The following is a 24,711-nucleotide window of genomic DNA, read 5'->3' as shown; positions in this document are numbered from 1 at the left end:
ATTTCAGTCACTTGTGTTGATTCCATTGGTGTGAATTTGTGGTCACTGTGAAAAGAGGGCTCTGACCCATTCTTAGCCAATGCTCCATGAGAGGGGAAGAATCCCTTTTTCTAAGAAGGCTGTTTTAAAAGAAGGTGGCTGATACTGCAGTATTGTGCTCTGACATATTACATAGCCAGAAAATGACATCGGCACACAGAAGTGGAAAAGAGACAAAAGAAGATGGGAGAAATTCTGGACTCTCTGAACCCTGTAGACAACACCATAAGCTTGCTCTTCATTTGGGATTCTTTTTATGAAAATAAACACTTTTGTGAGGGTGAAGCCAATATGATACAAGTTTTTAACCTATTTGTTTCCAAACAAAACTGGACATTAAAGTTAAACTTTTCCTTGTAATTCCTCCACTCACTACATTTTACACATATCAAAACAGACTTAGAATTAGGAAAAAAACATTTAACTCTCTTCCTTGAAAGCAGAAGCTTCTGTGAATCTAAGGGCTCATTGAAAGATTAAGAAATATTACATAAGAAATGATGCAGAAGAGGCAGTGATGTCAAAAAGGGCCTCCATTTTCTACTCAAACCATGTAGTATCATCAACAGTCTTCCATGCTTTGGAAAAGGCTGATGGTCATTGTCTTCATCATTTTCTCAAAAGAAAAGAAAATCTAAGTTCATTTTCTATGGTACACAAAACTTTGTGACAAATAATTTCTAATGTAGTTAAAAATGGCACCATAAATGGAGGCTCGTCATCTAATTTCACTAGCATCTATGAGGTTAGTGTGCATCCAGGCCAGGGAAAACAAAGCAAATAGTTTGAGAAATGAAATGCACAGCCCAATTATGATACATCTTCATAAATTTAGGGCTAAACAGGATAAGCAATAGTGACTATACAAAGCTATATATCGTAACTTTCAGTCCCATTACTCTGCTTTGAAGAAATAAACTGGTAAACCTATTGCTACTCTCTGCAGACCAAGAGCACACTCTGCTAGGCAGCTTTTGGCAATGCTGAGTAAAAGCACAGTGAATTTTCTTGTTATTTTGAATCCCATTTTCCTTGACTTGGTGTTTTACTTTGTTGACATAAATAGTTCACTCCTTTCCAGAACCTGTTTAATGTTAATTGACCACTGTCAAATGTACTCCTAATGTTTCCATGGAAGAGCTTGAGAGTTTCCTCATTCAATATGTTAGTGATATCACTTTATATATTTCCCTTTCTCTTTTGTCTGCAGAGTTCAATTATCAAAAGAACATCTGAGAACATTTTCCAAGAAGAGAATGTTCAACTCCATTTCCTAACCCAACACCATCCTTTATGTTCCTCTTCATCCTTTCAGACTGGTTCCCTTCTCACCACCCTAGCCAACCCTCCTTCAGGAATAACACTCCTCAGGTTCCAGGAAGTGTGATATGGAGCTGTAAAAGGGAGCCCTGGAACTGCTGGTCATCAGTACAATACATGCCTTACCTTTTCTACTGAGACACATGAAGTAAATGCTGTGTGGTTTAGGTTTATGTTACCTCAGGGGTTTGAGAAAAACTAATTGATAAATGGCTGCTAACATCTACTTCCCTGGAGCTTTATCTTCTTCCACTCTTAAAATGTGCATTAAAAGACTATTGTCAGCTGAGCATGATGATACTCACAAATAATTCCAGCAGTTGCACAACTGGATAAAAAGTGCCATAAGTGAAAGGCCAACCTAAGCTACATAATGTGATCCTTTCTCCAAAAATAACAAAAACATTAAAAAGTAACTATTGTCATCTCCCCATCCCCTATACATAGACCGCTAGTCAAATCAGTTTTGAGTCTTACTGAGACAAAGCGAAACAAAATACGCAAGTACTAGAGATAGTACTAGGGAAGAATATTTTGGGAAGCCAACTTTATGTTTATTTCAAAAAGTTATGCAAATTTAACTCCATATCTTCAAGATTTCATGGATTTAGGTGCATCAGTTGCTAAATAGCAAGCGGTGAACAAAAAGAATGTATCCAATCAGAAGCTTCTGAAATGTCCCTCACACCACTCTTCACATACAGGGAGTGATGCTGGAAATCACAGCAAAGTCCTCCATGTTAACTCTCATCAGAAAATGGATAGTTAGGGTGTCCAGCAATGCTGAAATCAGAAAGAAAAAAATGTTTATTATGGGCTTGATGATTCTACAAAAGTAAACATGCAGATTCTATAGCACTACCAATATTGTGAAAGTTATTTTATTCTGACTAGTATAGCATCTGCCATTGTAGTGTTCTTGAACATGACCTCTTACAGAAAATGTTTTTAAAGATATTATAACTACATTTTTTCCAGTCATATTCCCTTGCCTAAAACAGAACACACAGAGATAAACATTCATACATATTCTTTGCTCTTAGCTATGACTGTCAAGCTACCAAAGCAAAGAAAAAAAGTCCTTTTTTATTTCAATTTCTCAAGGAAAGGAGCAACTGAACTGTTCATTTCATGTTTTTGCAAATTCACATAATTTTTGTTGGTACTGGGGTTTGAACTCAGGGCCTCACACTTGCTAGGCAGCCACTCTACCACTTCAGCCACTAAGCCAGCCCACAAGTCCACATTTTGAAAAAACACAAAAAATGTTTTAGAGGGTACAGTTTACAGCGAGTAATTTCTCTTCCATTTTAATGTTTTATTAATTGTTTTTTAATTTACTCATTGCCCATGATATGCAAAATATTTTATTATATTAAAATATTGAAAAAATGCCATTTATAAGATGGACATCTGTGTCCAAGGAACATACCATATAATTGCTAGATCTCTATAATTTAATAATAATACAAAATATAAAATAATAAAAAAATTTACCTATTAAAATATTTAATGGGTGACAAGAATTATTGATTACTGTCACACTGTCTCATTGCATTATGTATCTACCTTAGCCTTCTTTTCTCTCTGTAATAACACAAATATTAGCAATGATAATGCATCTACCAATTTTTGAGCACATGCTATTTTGGATTTTCTAATCCTCTTGCAAATACTATCACATTTACTGCTATTATGAATTAAAATTTCCACGGCACAAGTGATATATGTTCCTTGTTTGTCCACAGTTATGTATCTTCAGTGTCAGAGTTATGAACTTTGAACAAGAAAGAAAAATATTTTCAATAACTATATACAGTCTTCAACAATGGAGCTTTTCCTTCACATTCTTTTTTGTGGCATTGAATCTCTTTTCTCAAAAACATATTTCTGATTTCCATATTTTAAAAACTCAAAAACAAATAATCTTTTGACTGTCTCAATGGAAGGCTTTCAAGGGGCAAATGCAATGTTTGGATTCTCACATACATGACCAAAAAAGAAGGGAGAGACTTGAAACTAAAATAAGTTGAAGAAAAATATTTGCCAAAGTTACTTACAACTCAGCAGGAGCATAGCGATAATCTCTGTTCAGTTCATTTAGAACTTTCATGTCCTCTAATGGCAACTGGAATTCAAAAGCCTGCCACACAAGTAGAAATATTTTAGCATATTTAGACTGTGTATTTGCCAATCTTGAAAATTCAAGTAAATCAGAGTTAATGAAGCAAAAGCAATATGTAAATATCTAAAACATTTCCAAAAGCTATTAAAAATATCAAACAAAACACTCAAATCATCAATGATTACCAGGTGAATTAAAGAAAAATAAATCTTTGAGAAGTATTGAAACTGTACAGCACTATACATAAAGGGAGATTTCAAAAGTAGCAGAATCAGAAACAAGGCTGATATTATTCAAAGACTATAAGATCCTATATATGAAAGTTTACAATATTCTAGAGAAAAGTGGGGAAATGCACAAAATTATTCAGTAATTTTCATGTTCTGAGTTAAACTATATCCATCAATGAATAGATAAAATGTGAACAATGCTTTTGTCAACATAATCTAAGTAAAGAATTATTTACACATACTAATTATGTCATATTCAAAGAACAAATGTGATTTGAAGGTGAATGCAATTACTAATTTGGACAACTTAAACATCAAAGCAATTTTCACTAATGTCTGTAACAATGAAACAAATATATTATTAAGTCTTTAACTCCAAGAAATAGTAGGAGAGAAAGAGAAAGAGAGAGAGAGAGAGATCAACATTATAATATTGAGTCGTGTAAGAAGATTTCATTGAACATTATTTAAATTTGCAAATTATCAAAACAATCACTCTTCTATGAAAAATCTAATGGAATATATGCAAGTTCTTTAATGGACTTTGTTTTGAAATATTTTAACCACTTAATAATCAAAAACCCAAATCATAATCATAGATTACTATTTCAAAAAACCAGACTTCAACACATGAGTTGACAGGTTCAGTGTAATATCCAAGGACTTAGATACCTAAATACTTAAAAACTTAATCCATGTGGAATTTGATAAAGTGATTTTAAATTTTATATAACAGAACAATTCATCTAAAAGAACCAAGATATTTTTAAATAATAGGAAATATAAGGAAAGTGTGCAAATCTGATCAGAGAGAGGAAATAAGACAATTGAAGACAAGAAAGAAGCCAAAAATATCATTATTCTTACTGAGAGCATTCAATAATCCTTTTAAAATAATATATGTGTATTTGGATCTTTATTTCACATAGTTTTTAAAATCTGCAACTGAATAAGAGAACTGTTTGGAAGTAAAGGCTACAGCACATTTGTAAGACAGTACAGTGGAATATTATGTTCCCAACATAAGGAACAACATGTCATCAATAACAAACTAAAGGCATGAAGACTACAAGAAGAAAAGGGAGTTTGTTCATGAAAATATCCTAAAGATAGAATAAAAACATAATTTTGGAGCAGACATTTCAATAAATACATCAAAATCTCAAAAACAATATTGAGAACATATGAATGTGGCAAATGGAATATGAAATGCCTCAAATAATCCATTTTTCTGAGTCCCCCATCTTTGTTACATAAATTTGCAAGTTCTTCCATTAGGAGGTGCTACCTATTTCCCCATTCCTTGAAACTTACATGGCTTGTATCTTGCATTATCCATTAGAATTTAGAAAAGCAATGATGTGACTATTCTGAACCTAGGCCTTAAAGACTTTGTAAGTATATACTAACTGCCTTCCTGTAAACCTATGTGAAGAGGTAAAGCTTACACTGCTTGCATGATAAATGAAAACTATATACATGTTAGGAACTGTAGGCAACAGCCCAAACCATACCATGATCAGAGAGACTTCATTGCCCTGCAAATATATGAGAGTTCTTTGGAAATACATGAGCAAACCCAGCCTATACAGATCTTCACAGAGTTCAGGCTGAACTAAGACAAATTGTCAAACCATAGTGGCATGAGCTAAATAAGCATTCTTAATAATAAACCTATTGTATGGTTTGTTTTACAATTCCTGTGGATAATAATATAACAAATGTCTTCAATTTGAAAATAAATATATTATCAACATAGGTAAATGAGCAAGACAGTTGCACTCGAGCAGAGGAGAAAATCAAATGAATAAGTACATTAAAATATAAATATACAGGGAAATAAAAATATATAACCATAATAATTTATAGAATAAAAATACACCTAATCCAAACATCTAATTTCAGAAAATAATTGTTAAAAAATATCTCTTGTACAGGAATATACAGTATATGACTGACTTCGTGCTAAAACCCAAATCTCTGTGCTATCTTCAGTCTTAATTCATTTGGTTATGCTATCTCTCTGCTGCAGTGTAAGAGAAAGGATTTCCAAGAGCCCCTGAAATCTCACATGCTGAAGAAATGCTAGGGGCAATAATTTGGTTCTCAAATGTACTAAGCTTTCAAGGAAATACAAATGTGAAGAATACCATGAAGTGATCTGGATGCACACAGCGCCCCCCCACCATGGCACCTGTATGTTCTCTCTTATCTCCTTTTCTTTGTAACTCTGGGCCAAGGTCACAATCCCACGTTGCAGATGGTAGCGAAGGGCAATCTGGGCAGGACTTCGATTATGTTTTTTTGCCATGGCACAAAGAACTGGATCATTCAAGAGAACAGGGGCGTTTGAGTCCACCCTGGAAGAAAAGGCAGACTTCCTGAACACCAGAGGCTAAGTGTTTGGCTTTATAGGAGGATTCCAAAACACATTAGTTTATCCATTCTAGACCCAGAAACAGCAAGAAGTTATCTTTGAGGATTTTCTCAGAAGTGCAAATTCTTGTCTGACCCAATACAGAATTAACCCTAAAAAGCTGAGCATGTGTATAGAACTAAAAATATTTCATCTATTGTGGTGTTTTAAGGAGTCACCCTGCTGTTCTGTTTACCATCGTTTAGGCCGTTGAGTTCCCATAGCACTATAGGCAACCAGCACAATGTCTTTTGACTTGCAGAAATCCAGCAGTTTGTTCTGGTTGAGGTAAACATGACATTCAACCTACAGATGGCCAAAATAAAAGGTTGTTGGAAAGAAGAAGTATTAACTGTTAAAATGTATGCAACATTACCTTTGAATTGAAAAGATCAATATTACTGGTGTTGAAGGTTAAACTTAGAGCCTTGCACTTGCTAAGCAAGTGCTCTACCACTTGAGCCACAAAACCAGCTACCCCCTCCTTTTGTTTCAAATAAGGTCTCCTCTCTGAACCCAGGTATATCAGGACCATGACACTTACATGGTCATGTCCATATAACTGGGATGACAGGAGTCTGTCACACTGCAAGGCCATTCATTGATACGGGTTCTCATGAATTTTTTGCCTATTCTAGTTTTGAACCATGATACTCCCAATCTCTACCTCGCAAGTAGCTAGGATTACAGAGTTGAGCCACTACACCCAGCCAGTAATGTTTTTCTTTAAAAGTAAATTTCTTATCTTTGTCAGTGGTATGGGATAAAATAACTTTCCTATACAGAACCAGACTCCATTTTGCAGGCTTGGTATGGTGTCTCTTGTCTGTATTGCCATCTACTTGGGAGAGAGATAATGGAAAGTTCATGATTTAAGGTCAACCTGGGGGAAAATGTTTTTGAGACCCGACCTTAAGCAATGTTTGGGTACAGTAGTGTGTGCCTATCATCCTTATCCTCTAGGGATAAGGACAAGTAAGAGGATTGAAGTCCAGTCTGGTGTAGATATCAAAAGACTTTCTATCTCAAAAATTACCAACACAAAATGGCTGGTGGAGTAGCACAAGTGGCAGAATACCTGCATAGCAAGTGTGATACCCTGAATTCAAACCCCAGTACCACCAAAAAAGAAAATACCATGATTGTATTACACAGAACCATGATAAATAACAATTCTGGTTCAAAAAATCTATCTGAAACATCGGCCTCAAATTCAACAACATATCAAGAATTTTCATGATAGGAAGTCTGAAAGACAAAAGAACCCATTTGATGTCTTTCTGCTGGTGACAATTGGTGAGATTAGTGCATCAAATACAATAATGACTGAAATCCATTCTAGCACATGTAGTAAATACAAATTCATGAGTTCATAGGAATAGCCCTACGGAAAGAGAGAGAAAAAAATATTTCCCCTGCTGATGGAGGTTATTCCTTAACTCCTTTTTTAGAACATTGATTTTGAAAAGGAAAGAATTAAGTTCCTTGTCTCTCAAGAATAATTTCAGGTATAAACTGATGTAACGAGTACATTTGTTTGTATACTAAAACCTCTGCAAAGAAAACAGAATAATTAAAATGAAAATAATGATTCAAAAATTTCAACTCCACATACACCATTACCAGTAACCTATCCTGTTTTCACTCTATCCTTTTGTAAAGTTCATTTCATGTTTTCATGGACTTCCCTGCTATATACAGCTCATTCTATAGTACCATCACCCATCCAGTATCTGTTATTCTTCACAGATCAGAAATAAGTTAATATTTCATTAGAAGTATGATTAATGACTGTTGTCTTGTGCATTGAGTGTATATCTATAGATTCTGTGTAAATGGGCATTAACATATCCTCTGTTTTCACTAAGACTTTATCACAGCAGTGCAACTGGGAATCTTCTATATCCTTTGAGATGCCCATTGCTGATGGAATCTTCTGTTCCACAAAATAAGATGAAATGAGAATATAGCAAGTGGATATCTGGCAGTAATACAGAAACAAGAATGTAGTAGAGACTGAGGGTCCTCACTTGGTTGCACACAGGTTTGTACTTGAGTCCTGGCTTATTCAGGATCATCTCCAGCTGCCTGCGGTTAAAGTTGGACACTCCAATGGACTTGGCCAGTCCTGCATCCTTACACTTCTCCATGGCCTAAGGAGGAAGAATTTATGAAGAGTCATTTGTATAGTTTGCTAAGTCAATATAAATGCAAGGTGTAATTATTAAAAGGAATACTGACAAGACATGGGGATGGAGCACTGTGGTAGATCACTTGCTTAACATGTGCCCTGGATTTTTTTTTTAAATATTAAAATACTCCAATCTTTATTTTTTATTTCTATTTATTTATTATTTTTATTCATATGTGCATACAATGTTTGGGTCATTTCTGCCCCCTTCTCCCCGCCTCCCTTACCCCCCCGCCCCATCCCCTCTGGATTTGATCCATAGGGCATCAAAAAGAAAAAAAAGCACACTGCCTAGAAATGACAATGATTCTGAAGTAGAGTAAATGATAAAGATAATAGAAGAGATAGTGATGCCAGAAAACAAATTCCTGTGTCTTAATCAGGGAATCAGAAATGTTACTGATTATGGTGGCAAAAGATGCCTTTTCTTATGGTTCACAATTTTCCATTTCTCTGCAATATATTCTAGTAATGTAGTAATTTTTCTCCATCACTCCATAAAAACACCCTTATAATCATAATGAATTTCTAGAACCCGTGGTTCTAGAAATATATCCTATTCTCTAAAATAGAAACATAACTTGACCACACTCTTCCTAACTTCCTGTATTGTGTCTCCTTCATGTAGTCACTAACCTCCCATGTGGCACAGAGATCCACTTTGTCAAATATTGAATTTCCATGTTCATCTGTTGGAAAAAGCTCCTCACCAGGCTGGAATAGAAGTAGTAATTACATTATTCTCACCAAACCCATGTGTCTCACCCATAGCAATGCTCCTAGATATAGCTAGGATTAAGATAATAAACATCCATGAAAACATGTGGAACACCAATCCACATACTTATACTTTCAAAATGGATTGCATGTGGAGTTGTAAGGAATATCTTTAGATGTTTGAATTTCCCCATTCTCTTATGTCAATTTCATGCATAATTAAAGAATTATTTACACTCACCCTAATAAGGTCTGCTATTTAATCTTTGTTACAATGCCTATTTCCACACTTTTATCTAGTGAAATGCATCTATGTCACTGTAAAATTCAGTAGTTGCATGGCTTTGGCCAACAGTAATAATTGATTTTAATCTTGACCTAGTCTAAACAATATGTATTCTTTAGCTACCAGAATACCTTTAGTTCAAGGGCATGCTTATGAACCAAACATGCTCAGTTCAGGTTGTATGCAAAATTGATTTGGATTATAGGAGATGCAGATAAGCTTTCAGTTGTTAATGACAATGAAGCTTTTACTGTCTCAAGGCTACATTTGCCATCAATACAAAAAGCTGGAACAAAACTGAAGCAAAATTCTAATAACTCAGATAATAAGGCATGCATAAAAATAGTCATTTTTGAAGATTACTCTTAATCTTTAAATCTAGCCATCACTTAAACTGTCTATTTTATAATCTAGGAAGCTCTTTTTTAGACTCTACCTTGAATAATTTCTAAAATATACAATTCAATTTATGTAAATTTATAAAAGAAGTCATGCCCAAAGACAAACTTAATTAGGTTTAGTAATTCAAGTAACTTACCTTCATTGGCACAGGGTAATGAATAAGATAAAGGTCAACATAGTCCAAATTAAGTTTTTCTAGTGATCTTTCCAAGTTTTGTTGGACGAGGTCTGGATGGTGGAAAGTGCACCAAAGCTTCACAGGGCAAAGAATGCAATATGTGTTGGATTAGTAAATGATGCAAATTTGGACACTTATTTCACTAAATATTCACACATTTTGTACTGAATATAAACTGATGCTCACAGGGAAAAATATTGTTATCAGTCTTGCACTTTGATCTGACCTGTCCAGAAGAACTCCATTATATGTTTGCTTATTGTGAATCAATCTATTAAAGAATGAAGTAAATTCCTCAAGAGATAAATATTCTTCAAGCAATAATAATATCTAATCTCTGAGTTATTTTTCATGCAGTTTATAAAGTTATGAGACTAATTATCTCATCTCTTCATATCATAATGGAATTAGTATCCTTTCATTTTCATAGTTGAAGAAAAACACATTTTCATCAACTTAAATGTGCTGCACCCAAATCAACACAATTTACCTATACCTTCTTTGCTATCCTGAAATAGTCTTCTACTGTTTTCTGATATGTATAAAGTTAAAAACAAATATTCTGAGTGATAAGAAATTTTAGAAAGTCATCCAGGTGATAAGTAAATAATAATGATATCATAGTTTTATCTGAATTTATAGCCCATGCTACATGATGGTCCATGGAATTGAGGCTTGGAAAAGTCGAGAGTTTAACATTATATTTTTGTGTAGACTATATGAAATAATAATTTTTCTCTGTTTTGGATACTAGATCTTACATGTAAATTAGATGTGAATAAAAGTTGTATCAATAATGATTTTCACAAATTACAATTAATGAATATAAATTTCACTTACATCCTGTTATTAATTTACACAGTTATACATCATATGAACAATACCTTTGAGGTGAGGAAAATGTCATCTCTCTTCAGAGTGCCATCTTCAATCTTACTTTGAATGGCCAGTCCTACTTCTTCTTCTACTTGGTATGAATAAGCAGTATCAATATGGCGGAACCCGGCATCTATAGCTAGTTTTACTGCCTCCATTGTCTTACTCTTAGGAACCTAGAAGAGCAATCAAAGTAGAATTGGAGATAACATGCTATATAACATAGCTCACATTGACCTAGTGGACAGTTGACAAGACTACAATGTATTTGGTACTCCAAAGTTATCCACCCTCAAACCGCTAAATTGTTTCACAAAAAATTTGCCTCCTTATCTGAATTTTCACTTTTCCTAACCATAATTAGTAATGAAATCTACAAAGCTTAGTTGTGGAGGTCACAGGTACAAAGAGTTATGGTCAGAAAAACTTTTGCCTTTATCTTCAGTTTGTTCTTTAATTGGAATAACAAACCAAGTCATTTTTCTGTAGGAAAGTTATAAATAAAGCAACATCTAAAATTTTTGTCTTGTCTGGCCCATAACACCAAGGAAAGTGAGACAAAAAAACCCCTTCAGCTGTCTCCTTCCCAAGATGTTTGACAAGATGGGCAGCACTCTTCCACACATAGCCCAGAATACCAAGTTCCAGTACCAGTATTGGACAACAAAGGAATAAGTCCAGAACATTTTGCTGAGGTTACTGAACTTTTTGTTGTTATTGTTGTAGCTGGGTTTTTTGTTTTCTTTTTCTTTTTTTTTCCAAGTCTTTTTCCCCCCTCTTCTTTTTTTTAGTATTAATTTTACTGTTACTATTTTCTTATCCCTATTGTTAGACCATTCACTTTCCTTCCTTTTCTTGTGCTACAACCCATTGTTCTCCACCCTAAGTATTCTTTCTACCCCTTCTCATCTACTCTCTCCCCTGTCTTTGCCTCCCCTTCTTTGCCTTCCCCAACCTGTCACCACTTTAGCCCTCCTTCCTACACATTTACCACCTACTGATAAGCATACCATTCCAACTGTACAAACCCCAAGTCCTCTGCAATCCCCAACAAAAGCACCCTCAACTATAACAGCAGAACTACACACAAACACACACAGGGCCCCCAAACCCAGCAGCCCCCATATCACTTCCCCCACCCACTCCACTCTTCTTTTCTGCCCCACCCTTTTTTAGCATCACTTGTACTAATTACCAAGGTTTCTATCTCTACCAAACAAGCATTACACACTCCCCAACTCCAACTGTTTATGGATATTTTCACCAAGGTGTTTTCAACATAATATGTAAACAACTGGCCTGGCATTGAAAAATGTGAATTTGTTATTTCTAATTTACATTTCTATGCCAGGGACAGAAATAGCACATTAACCTACCTAACAATTAAGCCAGTCACAACACAAAATTTAAATCAAGGGACAGAAAACAGGCAATTAAAATCACCAACTAGCCAATCAAGAACATAGTTGCACATATAGTTGCATAGTTGCACAGCACCAATTAGAAAGATGTGAAGAAGAAGGTAAGAAAACTGCACTCCCCAAAAGAACAATTTATTAAAGGATTTAGTGAGAGGTAAAGAAAATGAATACCCAGTTCCTGACCCAGAACATTGATAAATATCACCAATGAGTTCAGTGATGCACATAAAAAATTTCTCAAAGTGGAAATCATGGTGCTCGCTTTGGCAGCACATATACTAAAATTGGAACAATACAGAGAAGATTAGCATGGCCCCTGTGCAAGGATGACATGCAAATTCATGAAGATTTCCATATTTTTGCTTTCTAATGTTCAAGGGAAGGAAATTGGCTCAGAAAAAAAAAAAGTGGAAATCATGGATGAGATCACTGAGAAACTCATGGAGTAACTGCAAGACATTGTTAACCAGAAAGTACAAGATACACTCAAGAAATATCAAATTTTTATCACAAATAAAAAACTTGAGAAGTCATAGAAATAAGTAAATGAACTCAGAAGGACTTTGAGCACTAAAATGAAACAAAGGAGACAATTTTAAAAAAGAGATACATGAAATAAATATGACAACACAAGATATGAAAGACGAGTTCAACAAAGATATGGAAAACCTCAGAAAAAAGAATCAAATAGAAATCCTGAAAATAAAAAGTCCATTTAATCAAAAAAAATACAGTGGAAGATCACTCCAGCAAACTAGAACAAGTAGAAGATATAATCTTAGGACTTGAAGACAAAATAGATATTAAAGATAAAATAGAAGAACTCTTCATCAAACAACTCAAGAGCCATGAAAGGAATAAGCAAGAACTGAGCAACTCCTTCAAAAGAACAAACCAGAGAATCATGGGCATCAAAGAAGAAGAGGTGCAAGCCAAAGGGATACATAATATATTTAACAAAAGAATAGCAGAAAATTTCTGAAATCTCAAGTAAAAGTTTCCTATTCAGGTACAGGAAGTATCTAGGACACCAAACAGACTAGACCAAAATAGAATTCAATAGAATAAGCAGAAGCAGAAAATACACAAGCCACTGGGGGTTGAACAAAACACTGCTCAATGATCAGTTGGTCATAGAATAAATAATAAGGGAGGAAATTTTAAAAATCTTCCTGGAATTTCATGATAATGAAAACACAATTTATCAGAACTTATAGGAAACAGCAATGGCAGTCCTAAGAGGAAAGTTTATAGCCATGAGTGCATATGTTGAAAACACAGAAAGATCTCAAATCAACAACCTAGTGCTACATCTGAAATGCCTAGAAAAACATGAAGAAAGTAAATCTAAAACAAGCAGAAGAAGAGAAAAAATAAAAGTAAGGGCCCAAATCAATGAAATAGAGACCAAAAAACAAAAAACAAAACAAAACTATACAATAGGTTCTTTGAAAAAACAAAAAACATTGAAAAGTTACTGGCAAATCTGACTCAAATGAGGAGGGAAAAAACCTGACTTAGTAAAACTAGAAATAAAAAAGGGGAGATAACAACAAACACCAAGGAAATCTAGGAAACATCAGGGACTACTTTGAGAATCTATGGTCAATTAAGTTGGAAAATCTATAAGAAATGGAAATATTTCTAGATACTTATGATCATCCAAAACTGAATCAAGAGGAGAGTAATCACCTAAACAGATCTATAACATGTAATGTAATTGAAGCAGCAATAAAGAGTCTCCCAGAAAAGAAAAGTCCAGGACCTCTCAGATTCTCTGATGAATTCTACCAGACCTTTAAAGAAAAAATAATACAAACACCCCTTAAGATTTCCCATGAAATAGAAAGAACACTACCTAACTCATTGTATGAAGCCAGTATTACAGACATCTCCAAACCAGACAAGGACACATCCAAAAAGGAGAACTACAGGCCAATCGCCTTAATGAACATTAATGCAAAAATCCTCAATAAAACAATGGCAAATCAAATCCAACAACATATATGAACCATGACCAAGCTAGCTTCAACCCAGTGATGCAGGGATGGTTCAACATAAGCAAATCATTAAATGTAATGCAGCTTATTAACAGAATCAAAGGCAAAAACCACTTTATCACATCAAAAGACAGATAAAAATCCTTTGATAAGATTCAACACCATTTCATGATAAAAGCTCTGAGGAAAATAAGAATAGAAGGAATATATCTCAACATTATAAAGGTTATATATGACAAACGTATAGCTAACTCATACTTAATGGGGAAAAACTGAAATAATTTCTCCAAAAATCATGAATGAGACAAGAGTGCCCAAGCTCCCCACTGCTATTCAACATAGTCCTGGAATTCCTAGCCAGAGTAATAAGGCAAGAAGGAGAAATAAAAGTAATACAAATAGGTGAAAAAGTAGTCAAACTATCTCTATTCACAGATGACATGATTTCATACCTTAATGACCTGAAAAACTCTACTCAGTAACTCCTGGACACCACAAACAGCTTCAGCAAAATAGCAGACACAAAATCAACTTACAAACATCAGTAGCATTTCTATACAACAACAATGAGCAGATTGAGAAAGAATATAAGGACTAGGCTCAGTGGTTTAGTGTTTGCCTTGTATGCATGAGGCCCTGAGTTCAATCCCCAGTACCACAAAAAAAAAAAAAAGGAAACAATTCCATTTACCATAGCCTCAAAAAATAAATATAACAAAGTAAGTAAATATAACAAAGTTAGTAAATGATGTCTGCAAGGAGAACTACAAACCATAAAAGAAAGAGATCAAAGAAGACTACAATCTCCCATGCTCATGGATTGGCAGAATCAACATACTAAAAATGGCTATACCAAAAAAAAAAATCTACATGTTTAATGCAATTCACATCAAAATCCCAATGACATTCATCACAGAGATTGAAAATTCTACTCTAATGTTCATTTGGAATCACAAAAGACCACAAATAGCCAAGGCAATTCTGAGCAAAAGCAGCAACCTGGGAGGTATCACAATACCTGACTTCAAACTATACTACAGAAACACAGCAATAAAGACAGCATGCTAGTGGCACAAAAACAGATATGCAGACCAGCAGAACAGAATAGAGGAATCAGATATGAATCCACACAGCTAAGTTCACCTAATTTTCAACAAGGTGCCAAAAATATACGATGGAGAAAAGACAGCCTCTTCAACAAATTTTGTGGGGAAAAGTCATAATCTGTTTACAGAAAACTGGAACTAGATCGATGCCTGTCACTCTGTACTAGTATCAACTCAAAGTGGATTAATGACCTTAATATCAAACCTTATACCTTGAAGCTTGTACAGAAAAGAGCAGGGAATACACTGGAAGGAATAAGCATAAGAAAGGACTTCCTCAGTAGAACTCCATCAGCTCAGCAACTAAGAGAAGGATTGGTAAATAGGACTGCATGAAATTCAAAAGCTTCTGCACAACAAAAGAAATGGTCTCTAAATGGAAGAGACCACCCACAGAATGGAAGAAAATTGTTGCTACCTATATATCAGACAGGGACTGATAACCAGAATATACAGAGAGCTCAAAAGACTAAACTCCCCAAAATCAATGAACCAAGAAAGAAGTGGACAGCTGAACTAAACAGGACTTTTTCAAAGAAAGATTTCCAAATGGCTGAAAACCACAAGAAGATCCAAGATGGCAACTAGGACAGAGCTACAGACCACATGAGCTCCATGAGCCAGGGACTTTGTTGAGATGCTGGAGACATGCTTGGCTGAGGTAAAGCACCCATGAGAGCTGAAAGTATAGCACTCTAAATCCCTATATCGTGGAAGGCTTCTCCATGCCACAATCTACTAAAAGAACAGCCTGCCAGCCAAGACTCTACCCCATAGACCTGTGGAGATGCTGCTTCACTCCACCGGGTTCTCTCTCCCTCCAGCCCCACCTGGCACCAGCTCTGCATGAGACAGCCACATCCCCACCCTGCGAGGATACCTGCCCCTTGGACTGCACCAAGCCACAGCTCTACAGGCTTGCCAGATAACCGTTCCACTAGGCTCCTACTTAGGCTGCCACAGGAGGGCTCCAAACCTGCCTAACAGACACAGACAGACGGGACAGGATGCTAAAGGAGTAACATCAGATCAACTAATACTGAAATTCTACTGTTCCAGAACTGGTGACTTTTTTCCCCTTCTGTCTGATTTGCTATTTGATCACCCATCATCTCTCCCATTTTTTCACTTTTTTCTCTCTTCTTTCTTTCTTTTTTTCTTTTATCTTTCCTTCTCTTTCTCTTTTTTCCTCTTTCTTTCTTGATTTTGTCAGAATTAATATTGTAAAGCAGCTAATACTAAATTACACATAGTCCAGGGAGAGAAACAGTACCTAGTGGAAATATGGGTAGATGAAAAAGGGATGGAAGCCATTCCCCCCAGAAAATAAAGTACTACAGGATTTCAAGCAAAATGAAGAAAATGGATACCCAAATCCAGACTCCAACAAAACAAAGATAAACTATACCAAGGAACCCAACGAAACCCACAAGAACACCCTGAAAAAAAAATCCTACAAGTAATTAATGAAGTTTCATAGAGATGTTACAAGACATAGTCAACCAAAACATACAGAAGGCACTCAAGAAATTCCAAGACAACAAAAATAAAGAATATGAGAAAACACAGAAACAATAAATGAAATCATAGGAGCCCTAAATAAACACCAAACTGAAACAGAGAACACCATAAACAGAGAGATAAATGAATTGAGGGTGAAATTTGACAATATTAAAGAGGAAATAACCCACACTATGAAAAAAACCACAGAAAAAAGAATGAAAGAGAAGTACAAAACAAAATGGAAGGCCATTCAAGGAGAATAGAACAAACAGAAGACAGAATCTCAAAACTTGAAGAAGAAATGGAAATCAAAGGAAAAATTGAAGAATTATTAAACAACTCAATATCTGTGAAAAGAAAATGCAAGAACTCACTGACTCCATCAAAAGACCAAACCTGAGAATCATGGGCAATGAAGACAGAGAAGAGTTGCAAGCAAAAGGAATATTCAACAAAATAATGACAGAAAATTTTCCAAATCTAGAGAAAACTATGCCCATTCAGGTACAGGAGGCCTCCAGAACACCAAAAAGACCTGACCAAAATAGAACTACCCCATGACATATTATCATTAAAACAACAAGTACAGAGACTAGAGAAAGACTATAGAAGATTGTAAGAGAGAGAGAAAAATAACATACAAAGGTAAACCCAGCAAAATCACAGGAGATTTCTCAACAAAAACCTTAAAATCAAGAAGAGCATGGAGTGAGGTCTTCTAGGCACTGAATGAAAATAACTTCAATCCTACAATATTGTACCCAGCAAAACTATCATTCAAAATAGATGGAGCAATAAAAGTTTTCCATGATGAGCAGAAACTAAAACAATATCTGACCACCAAGCCACCACTACAAAAGATTCTCCATGGAATTCTGCACACAGGAAATGAAAACAAACAAAACCATGAAAGGGCAAGCAATACCAAACCACAGGAGAAGAAAAAGCAAGAAAGTAGAGAGTAACATTGATTAAGGTACACACAATCAAACCCTTAATCAACAAAGACAACTACTTGACAGGGATCACCACATACCTATCAATACTAACACTAAACATTAATGAACTAAATTTCCCCATCAAAAGACATTGATTGGCAAACTGGATTAGAAAGGAAGATCCAACAATCTGCTGCCTACAGGAGACCCACCTAATTGACAGAAATAAGCACTGGTTGAGAGTGAAAGGCTGGAAGATTTACCAAGCCAATGGTCCCTGAAAACAGATAGGAGTAGCAATACTTATCTTGGGCAAAGAAGACTTCAAACTTACATTGATCAAATGAGATAAAGAAGGACACCCCATACTAATAAAAGAGTAAATACACAAAAAGGAAATAACAATTATCAACCTATATGCACCCAACGTCAATACTCCCAGTTTCATCAAACATACTCAGAAGGACCTAAAAACATATATAAACTTCAACACAGTGGTAGTGGGAAACTTTAATACCACTCTATCACCAATAGATAGGTCATCCAAACAAAAAATTAATAAAGAAATCCTAGAACTAAATCACACCATAGATCAAATGGAACAAGCTGATGTCTATAGAATATTTCATCCAACTTCTGTACAATATACATTCTTCTCAGCAGCCCTGGAATCTTCTCCAAAACTGATCATATCTTAGGGCACAAAGCAAGCCTCAGCAAATATAAGAAAATATAAGTAATCCCATGCATTCTATCTGAACACAATGCATTAAAACTAGAAATCAACAACAAAAACAGCAGTAAAAAAACATGCAAACAATTGGAAGCTGAACAACACATTGCTCAATGATCAATGGGTCATTGATGAAATAAAAGAGGAAATTAAAAGGTTCCTGGAAGTTAATGAAAATGAAAACACAACCTACCAGCACCTATGGGACACAGCAAAGGCAGTCATAAAAGGAAAGTTTATAGCCATCAGTGCATATATTAAAAGGACAGAAAGATGTCAAATCAATGACCTAATACTACAGTTCAAACTCCTAGAAAAACAAGAACAAGCAGATCTCAAAACAAGCAGAAGGAAACAAAAACTAAAATAAGGGCTGAAATCAATGGAATAAAAACAACAAGAAAAAAAAACATACAAAGAACCAATGAAACAAAAAGCTGGTTCTTTGAAAAAATAAATAAGAATGACAGACCCCTGGCATACCTGACTAAAACATGGAGAGAAAAAATCCAAATCAGTAAAATCAGAAATGCAAAAGTGGAGATAACAGCAAACACCATGGAAATCCAGGAAATCATCAGAGACTACTTTGAGAGACTATATTCTAATAAATTTGAAATTTTTGAATTAACAGACAGAGGTCTAGACACTTACAACCATCCAAAACTGAACTAAGAGGATATTAATCACCTGAATAGATCTATAACACAAGAAATTGAAGCATCAATCAAGAGCCTCCCAAAAAAGAAAAGTCCAGGACCTGATAGATTCACTGCTGAATGCTATCAGACATTTAAAGAAGAACTAATACAAACCCTCCTTAAACTATTCCATGAAATAGAAAGGTAAGGAACACTGCCTAACTCATTTTATGAAGCCAATATTACTCTCATCCTAATACCAGACAAAGACAACTTCAAAAAGGAGAACTACAAGCCAATTTCGTTAATGAATATTGATGCAAAAATCCTTAATAAAATAATGGCAAAACAAATCCAACAACACATCAGAAAGATCATACACCACGACCAAGTTGGCTTCATCGCAGGGGTGCAGGAGTGGTTCAACATACACAAATCTATAAATGTAAAACAGCATATTAATAGAAGCAAAGGCAAAAACCACTTGATCATCTCAATACATGCAGAAAAGACTTCAACAAGATCCAACAGCACTTGATGATAAAAGTTCTAAGAAAACTAGGAATAGAAGGAATGTACCTCAACATTGTAAAGGCTACTTATGACAAACCTACAGTCAACATCATACTTAATGGTAAAAAACTGAAACCATTCCCCTTAAAATCAGGAACAAGATAAGGGTGCCCACTATCCCCACTCCTATTCAACATAGTCCTGGAACTTCTAGCCAGAGCAGTTAGGCAACAAGAAGAAATAAAAGGAATACAAATAGGTAAAGAAATTGTCAAAATATTCTTATTTTCAGATGATATGATCCTATACCTTAAAGACCCAAAAAACTCTACCCAAAAACTCTTAGACAAGATAAACAGCTACAGCAAGGTGGCAGGATACAAAATCAACTCACAAAAAATCATTAGCTTTTCTATACACCAACACCGAATAAACAGAAAGTATATATGGAAACAATTCCATTCACAATAGCCTCAAAGAAATCAAATACCTAGGAGTAAATTTAACAAAAGATGTGAATGAACTCTACAAGGAGAATTACAAACTCCTGAAAAAAGAGATTGAGGAAGACTACAGAAGATGAAAGGTCTCCTGTGCTCATGGATTGCTAGAATCAACATAGTAAAAATGGCTATACTACCAAAAGCAATCTACATGCTTAATGCAACTCCCATAAAAATCCCAATGACATTCATCACAGAGATTGAAAAATCTACCCTCAAGTTCATTTGGAAACACAAGAGACTGTGAATAGCCAAAGGCAATACTCAGCAAAAAGAGCAATGCTGGAGGTATCACAATACCTGACTTCAAACTATATTACAAAGCAATAACAATAAACACAGCATGGTACTGGCACAAAAACAAACATGAAGACCAGTGGAACAGAATAGAGGACCAGGATATGAATCCACACAACTATACCCATGTCATTTTTGACAAAGGTGCCAAAAATATACAATGGAGAAACGACAGCCTCTTCAATAAATGTTGCTGAGAAAAGTGGTTAGCCATCTGCAAGAAACTGAAACTAGATCCATGTCTATCACCCTGTACTAGTATCAACTCAAAATGGATCAAGGACCTAAATATCAGACCTGAAACTCTGAAGTTGCTACAGGAAGGAGCAGGAAACACTCTGGAACTAATAGATACAGGCAAGGACTTCCTCAATATAACCCAAGCAGCCCAGCAACTAAGAGAAAGGATGGACAAATGAAACTTCATAAACTTCAAAAGCTTCTGCACAACAAAAGTAATGGTATCTAAACTGAAGAGACCACCCACAGTATGGGAGAAAATATTTGCTATCTATACATCAGACAAGGGACTGATAACCAGAATATATAGGGAACTTAAGAAACTAATCTCTCCTAAAATCAATGAAACAATTAAGAAATGGGCAACTGAACTAAACAGAACTTTCTCAAAAAAAGAAATCAAATGGCCAAAAAACACTTGAAAAAATGCTCACCATCTCTAGCCATAAAATAAATGCAAATCAAAACCACACTAAGATTCCACCTCACCCCTGTTAGAATAGCCATCATCAAAACACCACCAACAACATGTGTTGATGAGGATGTGGGGAAAAAGGAACCCTAGTCCACTGCTGGTGGGAATGCAAGCTAGTGAAACCACTCTGGAAAAAAACTTGGAGGCTTCCTAATAATCTAAACATAGATCTGCCATATGATCCAGCAATCCCACTCCCAGGGATATACCCAAAGGAATGGAACACAGATTTCTCCAGAGGCACCTGCACAACCATGTTTATTGCAGCGCTATTCACAATAGCCAGGTTGTGGAAACAGACAAGCTACCTCACTACCAACAAATGGATTAAGAAAATGTTTTATTTAAACACAAGGAATTTTACTCAGCCAAAAAGATGAATGAAATTTGGTTATTCACAGGTAAATGGATGTTACTAGAGAACATCACCTTAAGAGAAGTTAGCCAGGCTCAGAGGCCCAAAAAACCCATGTTCTCCCACATATGTGAATTATAGACCTACAACAACATGGTTCTTGCTAAAGGGAGACCACACATGGGACGGACAGGGCAAGGGAAGGAAACCAATAACTTGAATGTGGTTGATGAGCCCACTGTATAGCAATGAAATAGTAATCATAACCTGGCTGAGGCCACTATGGAAACAGGGCTAGGGAGTAGTGAAGAAGTCTTGTAGAGATAAACCAAATTGGATTGTAATATATATGTGAATGAAAACAACACAAGGAATCTCCCAGTATAGCTAACTTTACCTCACGGTAGCAAAACGCCATGTTTTTCTTATTATTTTTTATGTTTATTCTTCTACAATATTAGAAAAGAGGAGGGTGGAACTGGTTCTGCCTACAGAAGGGGGAGATGGTACAAATAATGTCCTCACATGTAAGTAAATGTGCAAATGGTATCTCTTGAAACTGTTCCAGGAATGCGGGGGGGAGGGAGAATGAAAGAGAGCAGAGGAGGAGATGAATTCAAGTATGATATATTTGATGCATTGTAAGAACTTTTGCAAATGCTCTAATGTACCTTCACCCAACACAACATTAATAGAAAAAAATAAAATTATTGTCTTGGTATCAAATTTGGATAATGAATTGAACATTCATTTGTTAAAGTATGAAAAAATAAACCAAACCACTTCTGTTTATTGTAAGAACTCAGAGCTTTATTTTCTAATATTACAATTAGTCTGAGGGCATATCTCAAGTGGGTAAGTGGCTCGGCATAGCAAATGCAAGGCTTTGAGCTCTATCTCAAGTACTGATAATAAATGCATGCATACATGCATAAAACTACAATGATGTATGCACCAGCTCCTATTACTCTCTTTCCTGATACCAGTCCTGACTTCCCAGGTGTAAATGCACTCAACACATTTAATATACTCATTAACCGGTGATTGTAAATTCTTAAAATTTTGAAAGATCAGGGTACATCTCTTTATCAAGTTGTCTACTCATAATATCCATAAGAATGTCTCTTTTTAAATATACCTTCTCATATATAAATTCTCCCTCTGTATATCTACCTCTGAATTCTTTCTTTAACAAAACCATTAGGTTTTAGAATGCTGACCCCTGTAGTGACAGTGGTACATGGGGAACTCTTAGTCCAGGTCCAGCTTTTATTGTGGGATGCTGAAGACAACTCCACAACAAAAACAGCAGTACCCATCTGTCATTAATTTTATGCTTCCTACCTCCAGTAACTTTTACCACACTGATTTCTCTGGATCCTGTCTTCATGGAAGGTAAAACATATCCTGAATTACGAAAATAAACAAGAAACCATGTCCATTGCAGTTAACATCCAAGCAAGGACACTGGCAGGCACTGTTCTTGACTGCTGACTTCATCTTTTCTGCCAAGCTAGAAAACAGATTCAAATAGTGGAAACCATAATGCTCAGAATAATCAATAGATGATAACATAATCAGACCCTGATGCTGGATACCTTCTGTTTTGCACATGGCATAACTCTAGCCTGCAAAAACAGAACCAGGTAAGCCCATAAGAGTCATGAAGGAAGTGGATATCATGAAAGTCCATATCAACTTCCACTCATCCTAGCTCCATTGAGTTTTGAACCATCCATGATATGACTACTGTTACCTCTTCAGGTGTATAGGTGCCAAAGCCCAGAACAGGAATAAAGTGACCATCATTTAGTTTCACACGCTGGTGTTCTGCATTCATTGCTGGTCAGTTCTCTGCTCAAGTAAGTTCTGTTTCTTATGCTGCCTGCACAGGGCAGTTAAAAATTGCAAGTCATAGCCCTGTCTGCCTGTCTAATAGTTAATCAGTGGCACACCTTGTTTAATAGTTAACCAGTGGTATTGCTAGTCCAATGGTTAACTAAGAGAGGGGAGGTAGTAAAGTCAAAGCATTATCCCAGCCATGTGTGGTGGAATATACTGTAATTGGAACACTTGTGAGTTTGAGGTATGAAGATTTTGAATTCAAGGTCAGCCTTTCAAGTCTCAAGAAACAAAATTGAAAAAAAGAATTTCACATGTGAGAAAGGAATTGGAACCAGTTCACTTATTTTTATGAAAGTTATTTAATTTATTGGTCTGTATTTGTATATAGTAAGGAGTTTCATCATTACATTTCTATATATCATATAATATACTTTCATAATATTAGTCTCCTGTATTGATCTCTCTTATTCCCTTCTCTTCTCTCTCCCTTTTCCTTTCCCTACAACCTCCCAAGCAAACTCATATTTACTTTCGTTACCTCAGTTATCTTATTTTCTTTACCTGTAGCTTCACATATGAAATAAAAAACATGATCTTTGTGGAACTGGTATATTTCATTTAATATGATGACCTCCACTTCGACATATTTTCCAATGAACATCATAATTTTATTTTCTTGACAGCAGAGTAAAATCCATTGTGTATGTATACCACATTTTTGATACATTCATCCATTGACTGAACCTATGATGATCCCCTTATTTTGTTACTGTGAATAGTGCCACAGTAAACATGAGTATACAGGTATCTCTATAGTAGACTGACTTTGAATCTTTTCAGTATATATCTAGAAGTAGTGTGGCTGTACCATATGTGTACCTTTTTTTTAGGAACCTACATAAGATTTTTAATAGTAATTCTTTTTTAGCACATATTATCTGTGCAGAGGTATTTCATTGTAACATTTACATATGTCTTTACAATGTGTCTTAATTAGATATACCCCAGGCATCATTCTTCATCAATTTCAACAGTTTAATTGTTCAATTTTTATATACATATGCAAAGTGCATTGACCATATTTGTACTCCTTCACCCTCTCCATTTCCTCTCCTCTCTGCCCCAGATAGGACCTGTTTTATCTTTTTTGTCCTTCATTTTTTAAGTGTATATTGATTGTCCAAGGGGTTTTGCCTTTATACTTTACACATGAATATATCATAGTTTAATCAGATTAACCATCTCTATTATTTAAATATGTTCCTATGTAGTGATAAAAATGCATTTCTGTTGAGCATATTTTCTCTTTATAATATTCCACATACTGTTCTAAATAATTATAAGAGATTAACTGAGCAAGT

General features: G+C 35.3%; 1 protein-coding gene and 1 non-coding gene across 2 annotated transcripts; one reads left to right on the top strand and one right to left on the bottom strand.

Moving 5' to 3' along the window:
* Window positions 1-1,891: 1,891 nt before the first annotated feature.
* LOC109680482 (prostaglandin-E(2) 9-reductase-like) lies at window positions 1,892-23,417 on the bottom strand. The gene is made up of 9 exons (XM_074056739.1): window positions 23,262-23,417; window positions 10,789-10,956; window positions 9,863-9,979; window positions 8,958-9,035; window positions 8,161-8,283; window positions 6,327-6,436; window positions 5,909-6,074; window positions 3,420-3,502; window positions 1,892-2,142 (listed from the first exon to the last, which is right to left on the bottom strand). The coding sequence occupies exons 1-9, from the start codon at window positions 23,343-23,345 to the stop codon at window positions 2,100-2,102; spliced, it is 972 nt and encodes a 323-aa protein (XP_073912840.1). The 5' UTR covers window positions 23,346-23,417; the 3' UTR covers window positions 1,892-2,099.
* LOC141417619 (U6 spliceosomal RNA) lies at window positions 12,456-12,562 on the top strand. The gene has a single exon (XR_012442271.1). It is a non-coding gene; the product is annotated as a U6 spliceosomal RNA (small nuclear RNA).
* Window positions 23,418-24,711: the final 1,294 nt, after the last annotated feature.

This window comes from Castor canadensis, chromosome 15 (assembly GCF_047511655.1).
Source record: "Castor canadensis chromosome 15, mCasCan1.hap1v2, whole genome shotgun sequence".
NCBI classification, from domain to species: Eukaryota; Metazoa; Chordata; class Mammalia; order Rodentia; family Castoridae; genus Castor; species Castor canadensis.
This window is presented reverse-complemented; position numbering and strand designations above follow the sequence as displayed.

What these genes read in the sequence shown, in the direction of transcription:
- LOC109680482 (XM_074056739.1), bottom strand. Translation starts at nt 23,345, where the DNA reads ATGAATGCAGAACACCAGCGTGTGAAACTAAATGATGGTCACTTTATT. An exon ending in ACATTTTCCTCACCTCAAAG is followed by an intron (nt 9,980 to 10,788) that starts GTATTGTTCATA and finishes TGCCCTGTGAAG; the next exon opens with CTTTGGTGCACTTTCCACCA. An exon ending in ATTACCCTGTGCCAATGAAG is followed by an intron (nt 9,036 to 9,862) that starts GTAAGTTACTTG and finishes CTTCTATTCCAG; the next exon opens with CCTGGTGAGGAGCTTTTTCC.